This window comes from Zonotrichia albicollis, chromosome 12, assembly GCF_047830755.1.
Source record: "Zonotrichia albicollis isolate bZonAlb1 chromosome 12, bZonAlb1.hap1, whole genome shotgun sequence".
In the NCBI taxonomy this organism is placed as follows: Eukaryota; Metazoa; Chordata; class Aves; order Passeriformes; family Passerellidae; genus Zonotrichia; species Zonotrichia albicollis.
Window position 1 is genome coordinate 4803612 of NC_133830.1, and position 14490 is coordinate 4818101.

The following is a 14490-nucleotide window of genomic DNA, read 5'->3' on the forward strand; positions in this document are numbered from 1 at the left end:
TGCCTAATTAAAAAAAGAACTTTGGGTTTCAGGCATTGCGTCGGATTACATCACCTAAATAAATATGCATGAGGAGGGCGGAGAATATGTAGTATGTGGGCGGGTTCATGTAAATTTTACTATATAATAGATAGAACGTTTTACCCCTTGGTGTGTTTGATTTGTGGAAACTTCTGCCTGTGCAGATTAAACAATGTCTCCTTTCTAAACGAGACTCTGTGTTTAGAGAGCTCCTAAAATGGGCAACAGGGTGACTGTGCCTTTGGAGGGAAAGGTTGGTGCCAGCAGCTGTGGTGTTTTGACCCCATGTCCATGTTGGAACACTTGTGTTTTCAGGCTTTCACACTTCAGCCACCATGGCTCGAACATCACACAGCACCCAGGGTTTGCTGCGCTTCTGTGCATCAAAATCCTTCTCCAAATGTAAGCAGGCTGGCTGGCACTTGCTTCTCACAGCTCCATCCGTGAAGGATTTACATCCCTGAAGTTTGGGAACCCAAGACTTGAGCACAGCCCAAGTTAGTCCTGCTCATCAGTTTCCTGGACTACACTGTTCTGGTTTATGCCTGGTCCCTGCCCAGGGAATGCTGATAAGACAAAAGCTATTGTGGCAGGCAGTGACCAGCCCAGTGATCACATTTGGGTTCCAGCCTTCCTGAAGGCTTTAAGGCATCATGATCTCCACACTTTGTCCCTGAGGATGTTCTCCATGGCTCCCAGGAAGTTCTGAGTCTGGAGGAGGCCAGGGAAGCTCTGCTATGAGGAAAGGCTGAGGGAATTGGGATGGTTCAACCTGGGATGACCTAATTGTGGCCTTCCAGTACCTGAAGGGAGGCTGCAACAAAGATGGAGAGAGACTATTTATATTGGCCTGGAGTGATAGGACAAAGGGGAGTGGCTTCAAACTGATGGACAGTAGGTTTAGATTAAACATTAGGAATAAATGCTTCTCTCTGAGGGTGGTGAGGCCCTGGCACAGGTTACCCATATAAGCTGTGGCTGTTCCATCCCTGGAAGTGTTCAAGGCCAGGTTGGACAAGGCTTGGAGAAACCTGGGGTAGCGGAAGGTGTCCTTGCCATGGCAGGGGTGAAACTGGACGGGCTTTGAGGTCCCTTTGAAGCCAAATCATTCCAGGACTCTGTGACCATCAGAGAGGCGGGCGCAGGAAGATCCCTCGGGTGCGGGCAGGCAGGACGGGAGGGAGTCTCTGTGTCAGGGATCGGAGGTGTCCCCGCCGTGTGTCCGCGCCGGTTATCGTCACTATCGCCACTATCGGCACTGTCGCCGCTATCGCCGCCATCGCCGCCGCCCGGGCCGCGCTGAGCCCGCCGGGCCCGGGCCCGCCCCGCCGCTCGCGGGGCACTGTGGGAAGCAGAGGGAACTATGGCGGATGGTGAGGAACCGTAAGTGCCCTGTATGTGCGTGCTCGGCCGGCCCTGCCCCGGGCCCGGGGTCCCCTCTCCCTCCTCCCCGGTCTCTGTAGCGCGATACTGACCCTTCTTTTATTCTCTCTCTTTTAGGGAGAAGAAAAGAAGGAGGCTAGAGGAGCTGCTGGCGGATGGGTTAGTGCGGGGCTGCGGGCGAGCGGGGCAGGGGCAGCGCTTGCTGGGGCGGGGGTAGGTGAGGGCGAGCCGCAGCCCCGCAGGAGCTGAGGGCTGGGAGGAGGCTGCGGGGCCCGCGGGGGAGCTGCCGTAGGTGGGGCAGGGCCCTTGAGCAGCCCGGCCTGGGGGAGAGGAAGCCCCCGGGGAGAGGAGCGGGGCGGGAGTGGCGGGCTCGCAGCTTGGCATGGTGTGCTGAAGAGCTTGGTGAGGAGACGGGGAAAAGCTGCCTGGCCGGTCAGGGACCTGGGAGGGCCTCTAGGCTAGAAGCAGGTGACTTAAGCTTTTGGCCGAAAATTAAAAATCCAGACTGCAGAACAGTTGTCTCTGCGCATTAAAACTCTTAAAAAAATCTACGCACCTGCCTTAAAGGCTGTGAAAATTGAGAAATCTTCAACATCATCTGCTTCCATCCCTTACTATTCCATTCCATTGTGTGCCCTGGGTCAGCAGGCAGGCCTGCCTGGGCTCTGGCAGTGCATGTGTGCGGGGATGGGCCCACAGCATCCCGGGGCATGTGGGGTGGGAGGGCTGCATGCCGAGTCCCCAAAAGCATGGAGCTTTGGAGATGTGAAGGGAAAAAGTCTGAGCTTAAAGGACTGTGGTGCTCTGATGTTTCAAACAAAATTTAAAATGAAAATAAGTCATTGAAATAAATAAGAATGTTGTTGAGCTCTTATACCTGGTTGTGCTGTAACAGCACAACAAATAAACACTTGACAAAATTGTCTGTGAAATAAAACATAAAATATCAGGTTGAGTTACGGATGTTTTTCAGATCTCCACAATGTCCAACCCTCTAAAAAATGAATGGTAGGCTAATTGCAAAAGTGAAACTAGATCTTTGTATTTTCATCAGTTAAGAAGGGAAATACACATCTAAACAGAAAAGGAGTGCTGCTGTTTAGTAGCTTTTTATAAGGTCTATAGAAAAGAATTTAAAAAATTGTTCTTAATGTCACCAAACACAGCTTCTACACTCATTTCCAGAAATGCTAAAAACTACAATACCCATAGAAGCAGTTTTTGTGATGTCTGTTGACCCATTTTAAGTGCTTAATGCACCTCCTGAAATCTGTTGTACAGCAGATGGGGTGTTTTGTTTATTTACACCATTTCCCATTATGTGAAATATGTGTATTTTCACATTATTGTGAAAACTAGAGGAGATACGAAAGTGCATCTGAGGTCAAAAGACCCTTATGAATTCAAGTAATTATTGTAAGTTTTATTTAACTGTTCGTGTAGTGAGTAACTTCCCTCAACAGTTAATGAGGGGAGTTCAGTCTGCAATCAAATTATCCTAGAATCCTGGAATGGTTTGGGTTGGAAGGGACCTTAAAGATCATTTTGTTCCAACCCACTGCCATAGGCAGAGACATCACAGGTGAATTATAATTTATTAATTGCTGCAGTTTAAGGAAGTTTTTCCCTGTTACTGAAAATCTTTTGCAAAATCCATTGCCTCTAACTTCACTTACTTTGGCATACTGTGTTGTCCAAGTTCTGAATTCTGTGACAATAAAAGAACTCATTCCAGATGTTTTCACCACATGTACCTTTGATTTTGAGATGAGTTATGAGAAAGTTATAATAAATTCTGAACATTACCCAAGAGTTAATAGACAAGTGCTTTTCATAGTGCTTCATAGGAGAAAGCAGGTGGAGAAAGATAGGAGAAAACACTTTAGCAATGGTGACATATCCTGTGCTACTCAGGATTGGCTCTTTTATAATGAGCTTGGTTTTATATTAACATAGAACATAATCATATTTATTGAGTTTCACTTCCCTATTTATTTAATAGGGAAGTAGGTGTTGATCTTATAGTAGAAAAATACTTGAGAGCTGATTTTGAACTATTCCTGTGAGTCTCTTAAAAATTTAAATCTATACTTCTGTACTATTAAAAGTGACCTGCAAAAGGAGAAAAGGGTATTGGAATATTTGATGTAAAATTCTGCCTTGAAAATTTAAAGCAAGATAACTGCAAACATTCCTTTTTATTTCAAGTGAGACTGTTACTGCAGACAGGCTCAAGGATGCCTGAAAAATGGGGCAGTTCTAATTCCATGGTACCACCTGAGGGTGAAGAACATTCAAGATTCATGTCTTAAAAAAAATATTTGTCTAAATAAACTACCCTGAAGATCAGAGGATGATGTTGGGGCACGTTACTGTAATTTATTCAGAGCCTCACCATTGCAGTTACAGACTGATAAGTCTGTCAAAAAATTACAAAAATACAAGACTTGACTGATGAAAAAACAATCACCCTCGAAATTGAAAGGAACAAGCTCTTTATGTGTTTCCTCTTCAAATTGGAGGGAAATAAAAGTAATAAGACTTGGCCCTTTTTAAACTGCAGGTCAACTTTTACTAGTAACAGTTAAATCAGTGGGTTCATTGAAATGCCTGGGTTGTTTTTCCCCTCTGTGCATATTTATATTATTGCTTTCTAGTTCCACAAATAAAACCCACTCATGCAAATACTCATATGCGTAACTTACAGGCATAAAGAGGATGCAGATGCATCTGTACAAATGATCAATAATTGAGGTGTTGTTTGCATAGCAAGTTGGAGGTGTGGCTTTTGCTGTGCGATGTTGCAGCTGAATTTACTGTGTTCTGTGCAGAATGGCTGTTGATGGTGGGTGTGGGGACTCTGCAGACTGGGAAGGTCGCTGGAACCATGTAAAGAAGTTCCTCGAGCGATCTGGACCGTTCACACATCCTGATTTCGAGCCAGGCACTCAAGTGAGAAAGACTTCATTTCAATCCAATATCTGTAGAGTGTGTTGCAAATTAATGTGAACAGGTTCATTAATTGACCACCAGCAGTGTGTGGGTACTGAAGCTGCATGAAAAGCTTGTGTTTTTATCAATTGAACACTGTGGTCCTAGGAGATAATGTTGTATTCTTTTTATAAGTTTGTATTTTTAAGTCGTACACTGTCAACTTTAACCTTGCTGTTATCATATATAAATATATAGCAATGTATGATTTATGCTGTTTTTGAGTTTCACATGAAAAGTAGCAGCATTTGAATCTCCATTTTTAAGTAATTTGATACAGTGAGGAATCTCATGTACTTAAAGAGGAAATTAGAGTTAATATGAATACTTTGAGAACTGGATAAGGTGTGTAGTAGGGTAGAGTTTTAAATATTTCTTCTGCTTTTCTTCTTTGGTTGTACATTTTGTTTCAGAGCTTTTGGTTAAAAGTATTTTCCTGTTACCTTTTTAATGTATTGTTCCATTATTTACTAGTTGGAGACTGGGGTGAAGCAGAACAGTTCACAGAAAGCAGTTATATATTTAACATTTTCAATTCTTTCTGTCCAGCAATGTTGTCTGTCTGTTTAGATTTATTTTGTATAATATATATGTGAAAGATCTGAAGAAGGAAAGCATTATCACCTTAAACCAAATAATAATAAGAGTGGACCTTGCTTTTTTCATGGTCAAAAGTAATATAAAAGTAATATACTGATATCAGCAAAGGTCTTGGTTCTCTCTAAGTGGGGATACAAGAACTGCATGAACTCGACAACTGATTAAAGTCCAATGTGTAATTACTCCTGCAAATGCAAAGCTGCTTTATCTGTAACTCACTAGGCACTGAAAATTTATAGTTACATGTTTGTAAGGGTTATGAAATAAAGCACAAATTGTATTAATTTTTTGTTTTATGTCTTCTGCAGGCCCTTGATTTTTTGTTGAGCACATGTAAAGTGCTAGTTATTGGAGCAGGAGGGTTAGGATGTGAACTCCTGAAAAACCTGGTAATTATTGTGTTTTAACCCTTTTCTTCTTCGAATTTACTCTGTTTCTTTTTTTCTTTGACAAAACTGTCATTTTTAATTAGCTAATTTTGTAGTTCTGGTTGTATATAACTACTAAAATTTTAAGTTTTAATCAACATGTGTAAAATACATGTTGATACAGACAATAAATATAAGGAATGCACTGGAAAGGTGGTATTTTCATATGTTGCATGTTATTTATTCAGCTATCTCAAAGCTTGTCTTGAGTTATAACAAGTTGCTTTGTATGAAGAGTAGCCAAAAGTTCATGTGCAGCCTTATATCCAGTCTGATATTGGTGATTTTCCATAATTGCCAGATCTAGGGAAATGAAGTCAACTAAATGAAGACAAATCATGCTTATAATGCTACAAAGTGTTTGAAATGCAAAAGTTTAATTATCCTGTTACTGTGGTTTTTATCCTCACAAGCACTCATATTTATCTCAGTGTGTCAGTGTTATGAACCCATTTGAGTTTGGTAGTTTGGACTATTACTGTACTTCCCCATGTTTCTATTTAAGAACAAGGATTTCTGTTACATGAGATAGCTTTGTTCAGAAAATGTAAAGGGAAAAGTTTCAAAGTCTTTACATTTAAAAGGTAGAGTCTTAAAGGAAAATGTAAGTCATATTTTGTATATGACTCAAATTTTTTAGTCACTTCAGAACATCACAGCTCATTTCTTTTCTCCAAACTCCATGTTTTAAAGCATTTATTTCCCTTTAACTGCAGTTCTTATTGTGTCTTTGTGTGTGACTGCTGTTGCTACTTTACCAGATCAGACCCACAATACAGTTTTAAGGCAATTGTACTGTAAAGTTTTTGCCAGATGTAGGGATGGCCTGCATGAAAATGGAGATGAGGCAGAGTTCAGTGTGTTCTTAGACAGAGAGGTGATTTTTGTGTTTGCCATCTCCTTCAGCACTGAATGCCATGAGGAATGCTGCCTTGTTTTGAACTGTGATGTCTGGGTCAATATGCCAGACCCATTTATGTGAAAATGTCCCAAATCTCAACAGGAATTTTTAAAAAGCCTTTTAAAGGAATTAAACTTTGTTTTTCCTATTCCTGCCAAGCATGGAAGTGCTTATGGTATTTGATTAAATTCTGTGCTTTTTTAACTCTTTTGATTTACTCCAGCCATGAAGGAACACTGCAGTTTCCCCTTATAGATGAGCATACTGTTGGCTTCCCTGTGTTAGCATTAGGTTGTCCAAAGCAATATTGCCTTCAGGAGAGCACTGGCTTTGCCTTTGGACTGTTATTAATTCCATCTGTCTGATACCAGCATTAGCAGCCCCACAAACCCCTTTGAACAAAGAATGACCCTGTACCTGTCTGCACAGGCAGTGAGGAGCAAATACAATTGTTTCTTCAAAGGCTGCTGTTTTGGCATGTGGAGTGAATTCTGGAGCTTTGTGAGCATTTCATTTCCTGTTAAATGAAGCTGACTTTCTCTTTTCCCAGGCACTGTCTGGCTTCAGACAGATCCATGTTATTGACATGGATACTATAGATGTTTCTAACCTTAATCGACAGTTTTTGTTTCGGTGAGTGATATTTTACATTTTCCCGGTTTAACTTCTCGGTTTTTTAAAATGTACCTAAATAAAACATGTTAATATATTCATTTTTAGGTTGGACAAGAGGTCATTAAAGATTACTGGACCTTCATGTCACAATAGTACTCAGAATTAACTAAAAATTGCATATGATTTCTTCTTCTTTTGGGCTCTGTGGCATGAAGAAAATCAATCTGTGTTCCTTGCCATTCCAGTACAGCTAATGACTATTGGAAAAGGTGACACCAAGGAATAAATGCACACAGATTGAGATTTCAGATTTTTCTGGTACCTTTTTCATCCAAGTACAGTGAACAAAAAAAAAAATCACTGGATGGTTTTGGTGCTGATAGCCGTAGTTCATTCTAAGACTCTCATATGTGATGCTTTACAGGGGTTCTGGAATAGTTTGGGTTGAATGCCATAATATGATCCAATACATTGTTCTGAAGTAACAATTAGCCACTCAATTTGGTATTGAAATGTGTATAGATTGGAGAGACAAAATGTGCTAAAATCAAGCTTTTGGATTGCTTGGGTTTCCCAGAGCGAAGGATGTGGGGCGGCCGAAAGCAGAAGTGGCCGCAGAGTTCCTGAACAGCCGCATTCCCAACTGTGCTGTGGTTCCGTATCCTTTCACAGAGAGGCCTGAAGGCTTCTGTATCCTAGAAAACTCTGTGGGAGGTAAGAGTATCTGAAGTATTTTGCTGCCATCCTGTTTCTCATACAATAAAGGACACATTCATTCAGCTGGTGAGTTGAGAATTCTTTCTCTGTGCTATTAACATACAGGGAATCTGCATGGGAAAGGCTCAGAAATTATTTTGTATTTTTCCACTGAGTCTTTTTATTCAAGTGGAATATTGTAATTTTCACTGAGATACTGGAATTATTCACCAGAGAGTTTTGAGTAAGCACTGGTAGGAGGCATTAGTTTATAAACACAGAGCAGCACTTACTGATAAAGGACTTTGTGAGAGCACATATTTTGAGCTTCCTAAATATTTCACCTGCTGAACTTTGCTGTTTAGAACTATTCCACTGTGCCCTTTACTAGTTTTGTGAGATGTTACAGCTTCAGCTGTGGGAATTTAATCTCAGATCACATAGTTTTTTAGAAGGTGTTGTATAGAATTACAGTAATATAGATAATACTTTGGCTTTAGGTTAACAAATAGAAAACAATAAACTTAACTATGAATATATTCCTTTACTGGGCTTCCATTCAGGTATTTTAAAAAGATTCAAGACATGGATGAAAGCTTCTATCGACGTAAGTGGCATTTGTTTTCCTGACAAACACCCACAGGTGCTTTGGGGACCCTTGCAGATGTTGCTGCTCACTGCTTTTCCTGGTACTTTGCTGCTAATTATTTTAGTCTTCCACAGTATGTTGGAAGTAGAAGTAACACATAGACAAAATTTGAATACCCCTGTGATACAGGCAGTGTGGGGGACATAGCTAAGCTACTGTCACTCTCCCTTTTATGGACAGAATACTTTGCTTGTCTTGGGAAGTCTGCATTAGTGTAGATTTTGAATAATGTTTTTTTCTCCCCAGAGTTTCATATTATTGTTTGTGGGCTGGACTCTATAATTGCAAGAAGATGGATAAATGGCATGCTGGTAAAATTTTCAGTCTTAATGCCTGATTATTGCTTGAGTTTAGATGACTAAAATTAAGCATACTTGTGTAGAATGTGTCATGAAAATGAATGAGGGCTGTTGAAACTCACAGCTTTCTGTATACCTGTTTTCTTTCTGTGAGCAGGATGGAATGCAGGCTCTCTTACCTGCCCTTTTCTTGAGAAGGGTTTGCCAACACCTGTGCAGTGCCCTGCAGGGATAATGTCATAGTTGGGTTACATTGCTCGTGGCCTTCTGCAGTCAGCTTTTGAAAATCAAGGCAGAAAGCTCCAGAGCTGCTCTGGATGCTCCCACTGTGAATTTTTTCTTCATTATCCAAACAGTATTTATTATGCTGCAACTTGTAAATGCCATTATTTGGAGCTGCACTGTTACAGAATTCAGTGACCAGAAAATTGGTAATTTTATTTGTGAATTTGTTTGTAAAACAATGATCTGGAGTATCTACCTGTATTAAAAAAAAAAAGACCAAAGCAAAACAACAAGTCATGAATCAAACCTTCAGCCAAACCTTCAGCCATTTGTTCTGATGAACTATAAGAACATATATAGCAAATAATAGCATTTATCAGGGGAGTAAGGGGAGGAGGTAGAGGGTGAAGGTGGTTGATAAAGTCTTGTGCACTGACAAATAAGTAGTGTTTTATATGCCCTTAAAATAAACTGTACATTAAGCACTCAGTAGTTGGGTGTACCTTTAATAATAAAATCTTAGGATTGTTTTTCTTCCTGCAACTTGTTTAAAAACCCAAACCAAACCAAAACCGACCCCCCACCCCCTTTCTTTGTTAGATGTCATTTTTGCATTATGAAGATGGTGTCCTGGACCCAAGTTCCATCATCCCCCTGATAGATGGGGGGACAGAAGGTTTCAAAGGCAATGTGCGTGTGATCATTCCTGGGATGACAGCGTGTGTTGAATGCACACTTGCACTTTACCCACCCCAGGTAACTCCCCCAGTGAAATTGCCATCTCTTCATATTCCTCTGCCTTGCTGGCTTCTTTTCTTAGTACTACACCTAATGTATCTTGGTTTCTTCTGGTTTTCCTCCCCTGCCCACCCAGGTCAATTTTCCCATGTGCACCATTGCATCCATGCCCAGACTGCCAGAGCATTGCATTGAGTATGTCAGGATATTGCAGTGGCCAAAGGAACAGCCTTTTGGAGGTAATTAATATATTGTAATGGTGCTAAAGGAACATTTCTCCTCTTAATTAACTTGAGTTGGGTGGATGCTTTTAATAAAACAACCCTGACTCTTAACCTTGTGTGGTTCATTGTCATTGAATCTAATCCTCCTCTGAGCTGGAGATGGATTTTCTCTTCTTGAACTCACTCTCCAGTTCCATATTTGCTCATGTTTCTCACACTGCACAGTGTCTTTCCTGAATTGAAATGTAACTGTAACAGCTCTGTAAATTGTGCAGTGATTATAGTTTGTGTTAAAACTAAAGATGTTTGTACAAATAATACTATGGTTATTTAAAATGTCAAGTTTCTATAGCTTCATGGGGCATTCATTATAAATTAAAACAGGGATTTTTTTAGACAAAGAAGAATGCTGTGTTTCAGAAGAACTTTTATAATTGCAATTTATCTGTAAATTCTTTACTGTAGAAGGTATTGCATTGGATGGAGATGACCCCGAACATATACAGTGGATTTACCAGAAGTCTTTAGAAAGAGCATCACAATTTAATATTAAAGGTGTTACCTACAGACTCACCCAAGGTAAGGGGATGGCATTTCACCAAGTTGTGGCATTTGCACCTAGGCTGGGTTGGCATTCTTTGTATTTGTTCTGGCTAAGCTGGCAGCTGTGCAGGGATAATTCTCCTCACCCTTGAAACAGAAACAAGCAGCTTGTTTCCTGTGCCAGCACAAATATTTTTATGACAAATCAGATGTTCAGGCATTCATGATGAATCAGAGGAACCTATCTGGGATAAAGCTGAACATTCTTTCTGTTATTTTATTTTTAACTTGGAGCAGCTCCACAGTTTACATTACACGGTGACCACTCTTGCTGGTTCAAAGAGTAAAAACAAAGGGACTTGATTGTCTTTTTTAGCAACATTTTGTGCCAGTTCAGGCTGGTTAAGTCTGTGGCATCTGTTCCTCTCTGCTGTCCCTGCCTCTGTTCACAGGCAAGTGCAGTATGCTGACACTCATTCATCAGCATTTCAAACACTAACCAAATAGAAAACTCAACTCTTTCCTTTGTGCATTTCCCAGTTTAACAGGAAAAGAACAGTTTTAATTTTCCCTGCTAAATACAAAACACTTGCTTTCAGAGTTTGTTCAGTAGTTCTCTTTGTTTGATACCTGCTTTTTTTCAATGTGCTTGATCCATTCCTAAAATAAAAAAGTGCCCAAGTACTGCAGCAGCATCCCATTATACATGTTTGTTACAGAAATTCCTGGACACTTGAAAGTACTTTTGGAATCACCCTTTGAAATTATTCTGCTTAAATTAGTCTCTCAATAGAGTTTCTTAGAAAACCCAGAGCTGTATGTTTTGTTTTTACAGGGGTGGTTAAACGAATTATTCCAGCAGTAGCTTCTACAAATGCAGTAATTGCAGGTATGCTGTAAGAACTCATTTCACTTCTGCTTTACTGACTTGAGAATTTTGTGGGACATCAATTTGGAATTGAGAGCCTGGAGAAGATAATAGTAAATTTGAAATGTGTCTGGTTTATTCTTACAGTTGTATTTTTGTTTTCCATAGAGAAACTGAAAGTGACTGAATAAATGTTGTCACTCTGGGAGAGAGCAAAAGCATTTAAGACTGGGGAGAAAAATTGAAAATACAGTACACAGGCTTGACATATCTCAGATTAGTGCCAAATCTATGGTGTTAATGCACAGAACTACCAGCTGCATTCAGTTTATTTTTCTCTTTATAGATTGTTATACTTGGTTGTTTCTGTCACTTTTTGTCCAGCTGTGTGGTGTCTGCATGTCTGGTAGAGCTAGGTGAAGAAATTCTTTTTTCTCATTGCAGCTGTTTGCGCCACAGAGGTTTTTAAGATAGCCACAAGGTATTTAATTTCTTATTAATTAATTAATTAATTACAGACATGATTCCCAGCAGAATGCCATGTATCCACACTGACATATTTGTCATTACAGTGCATATGTTCCTCTTAACAACTACTTGGTGTTCAATGATGTGGATGGATTATACACATACAGTTTTGAAGCTGAAAGAAAGGTTAGTGCCATTAAAGGCTTGAAGGAATTTTTCCTTGATTTGTATTTATGCACTTTGTGTGTATTTCTGAACCTCAGTATTGAATCAGTTGGCCCCAAGGACTGAATAATAATATTTCTGAAGTTTTAAAAATGAAAACTGCAGTGTTACTGGTCTGCTATTTCTGCAAAGTAGAGCTACAAAATAAGATTTTCAAACCTAAGATGACTCATGGGCAGATGATCTAAAAAAGAGGTTATGGCAAAAATTGATCTGAAAGTTTGTAGTATTGGATTTAATGTCAGATTAAATTTGTCATTCATAAATACTTAGGTGCTGTTGGGAGCCAGTCAGTGACAGACTTCAGAAGGAAATGGGTTTTGTCATTAATATTTACAACTAGTAATATTTCTACAGCTAAAATTTCAAAAAACCAACATAAATACTTTATAGACCTTACTAGCAGCATTTCTAAAATCATCTTTAACATAATGTGTATTCTTGTACTGTTTTGTGGTAGGAGAACTGTCCAGCCTGCAGCCAGCTTCCCCAAAACATAGAGATTTCCCCATCAGCTAAATTGCAGGAGATCCTGGATTACTTAACAAATAATGCTTCATTGTAAGTTGGAACCATTCTGAGTAATTTGATAATTTGTTGATTTATTGCTTATAAAAGGTGATTTTAAAATGTGTTTTTTAACCTGATTCCTTGGTTTTGTTTTTTCTGTTCTGTTTGTTTCTTTTTAAATGTTTTATATAGGCAGATGAAATCTCCTGCAATCACAGCAACTATGTATGGGGGAAATAAAACACTTTATTTACAGGTAATGTGAACATACATAATTGACTTAATATTCTGAATTTACTTAAATTTACTGAATTTGAAAAAAACATTTGGCTTTTTTTAAATTTTGTTTGCAGACAGTAGCTTCAATTGAAGAACGAACAAGGCCAAATCTTTCCAAGACACTAAAAGGTATTATGGAGCTGTCAGGTGTTGATTTTCAAGTTAGAGAAAGTTGGGAGAGGTTGAGAAAGTTAGAGAAGTTTTCAAGTTAGAGGGTCAGTTTCACCCCTCTGTGTGGATATTTAGGTTTATTTTGCATTATGCAGTAGAATTTGCTTCATTGTCTTTTTACTTTCAATACACACTGAATTTTAGTTTCACATTTCTCAGGTATATTAATTGTTTAAAGGTGAAGTGCAGGCAGATGGACAGAATTTACTTCTGTAAATTACAGACTTTCCAGTAGAGTTTGATATATATTTCTCAAAGTCTGTTTCCTGGTTAAATTAGATTAATATTAATTTATCCAGTGAGCTGTTTGCAGCTTTATTTAATCACATTTACAGTTTGTGAGGATAGCAATTCTAATTTTTTTGGGCTTCTTGAAAAGGCAAAGCACATGGGTTTAATTAAACTAATTAAGCTTTTCTTTCTGTTTCAGAACTGGGGCTTGTGGATGGCCAGGAACTTGCAGTTGCTGATGTTACTACACCACAGACTATGTTGTTCAAACTTCACTTTACCACTTAATTTATTCATAAGTAAAGTGCAAATACAGCAAGAGAAGTCTGTCCCCACCTTATAAAATAAACATACTCTGTGGGTGTTAAGGCAGCCTGAAATGTTCCTGTTAGTGCCAGCATGGTTGAAGGTTAGGAAATCTAAATGAATCACCATATTTCAGAATTGTATGTAGAAGCCAATATTTGGTGGATTATATTTGTATAAATGCTTATTCATGTACAGACCTCTGATGTATAGAAATACACTTTTCCCAGATTTTGTTGTCCAAATGTTCATGCTAATGTACTTTCAAACACATGGAACTTTAAGGTGGCCAAAAGTCTTGTTTTCAACACGTGTGCACACACATATGCAAAGAAAAGATGTTTTTAAAAGGAACCACAACAATCTGGTTATAAGTTTAGCACTCCTGAGACTTACTGAGTCACCTTAAACCAAAGGAAGCAGTAGATTAAAATGAGGATTTCCCTCTTGTTTGGTATTGATTTGATCAATGTTATGGAAGGTGTTAAATATGGAAGAGATGGTTTTGTTTACAAGAAACACAAAAGGAGAAAATTATCAACTGTACATGAAAATACAGGTGTGTCTCTTCACTGTCCCCAAGCAGCCACCATGCACAGCATTGCAAAATTATGTTCAAATATCATTGGTGCTGTTAAGGTATTTATTAATAAAAAAATCAGAAAGACACCTCAGTCTGTGGCTTTTCTGTGGACATTCAAGAGCATTTATAACCTCCATTAAAAATTCTGGGGCATCATTTGGCTGCTTTAGTCAGAGACTTAAGGAGTGCCAGTGAATTCTAGTCTGATGTTTTAGCTGTGTTTGAAGTTCACAATTTTTTAACTATGAACTGCATAGTTTAGAAGGATGAGGATTAATGGGTACAGATTGATCAAGGTGAGAAATACAGGGATAGGACAAGGAGTAATGGTTGGTACAAATTGAATGAGGCGAAATAGGGGAATAGGACAGGGAGTAATGGGTACAAATGGAAAGAGGGGAAATAGGACAAGGAGTAATGGGTACAAATCGAGCAAGGGGAAATAGGGGGATGGGACAAGGATTAATGGGTACAAATTGGAAAAGGGGAAATTTGGGCTAGGTACTCGGAAGAAATTCTTTCGTGTGAGGGTCGAG

General features: G+C 39.3%; 1 protein-coding gene across 5 annotated transcripts; it reads left to right on the forward strand.

Moving 5' to 3' along the window:
- The first annotated feature begins 1247 nt into the window (after positions 1-1247).
- Positions 1248-14045, forward strand: UBA3 (ubiquitin like modifier activating enzyme 3). Of its 5 annotated transcripts, none has more exons than XM_074550393.1 (18): positions 1270-1404; positions 1522-1563; positions 4236-4356; positions 5304-5384; positions 6875-6957; positions 7517-7597; positions 8199-8242; positions 8531-8595; positions 9409-9564; positions 9683-9785; positions 10236-10349; positions 11149-11202; positions 11626-11662; positions 11754-11835; positions 12335-12435; positions 12577-12640; positions 12738-12792; positions 13265-14045. In XM_074550393.1, the coding sequence occupies exons 1-18, from the start codon at positions 1385-1387 to the stop codon at positions 13351-13353; spliced, it is 1392 nt and encodes a 463-aa protein (XP_074406494.1). In that variant the 5' UTR covers positions 1270-1384; the 3' UTR covers positions 13354-14045. The 5 variants fall into 5 exon arrangements, with proteins under 5 accessions (XP_074406495.1, XP_074406498.1, XP_074406494.1 ...); XM_074550396.1 differs by having other exon boundaries at positions 1288-1394; XM_074550395.1 differs by having other exon boundaries at positions 1301-1415.
- Positions 14046-14490: the final 445 nt, after the last annotated feature.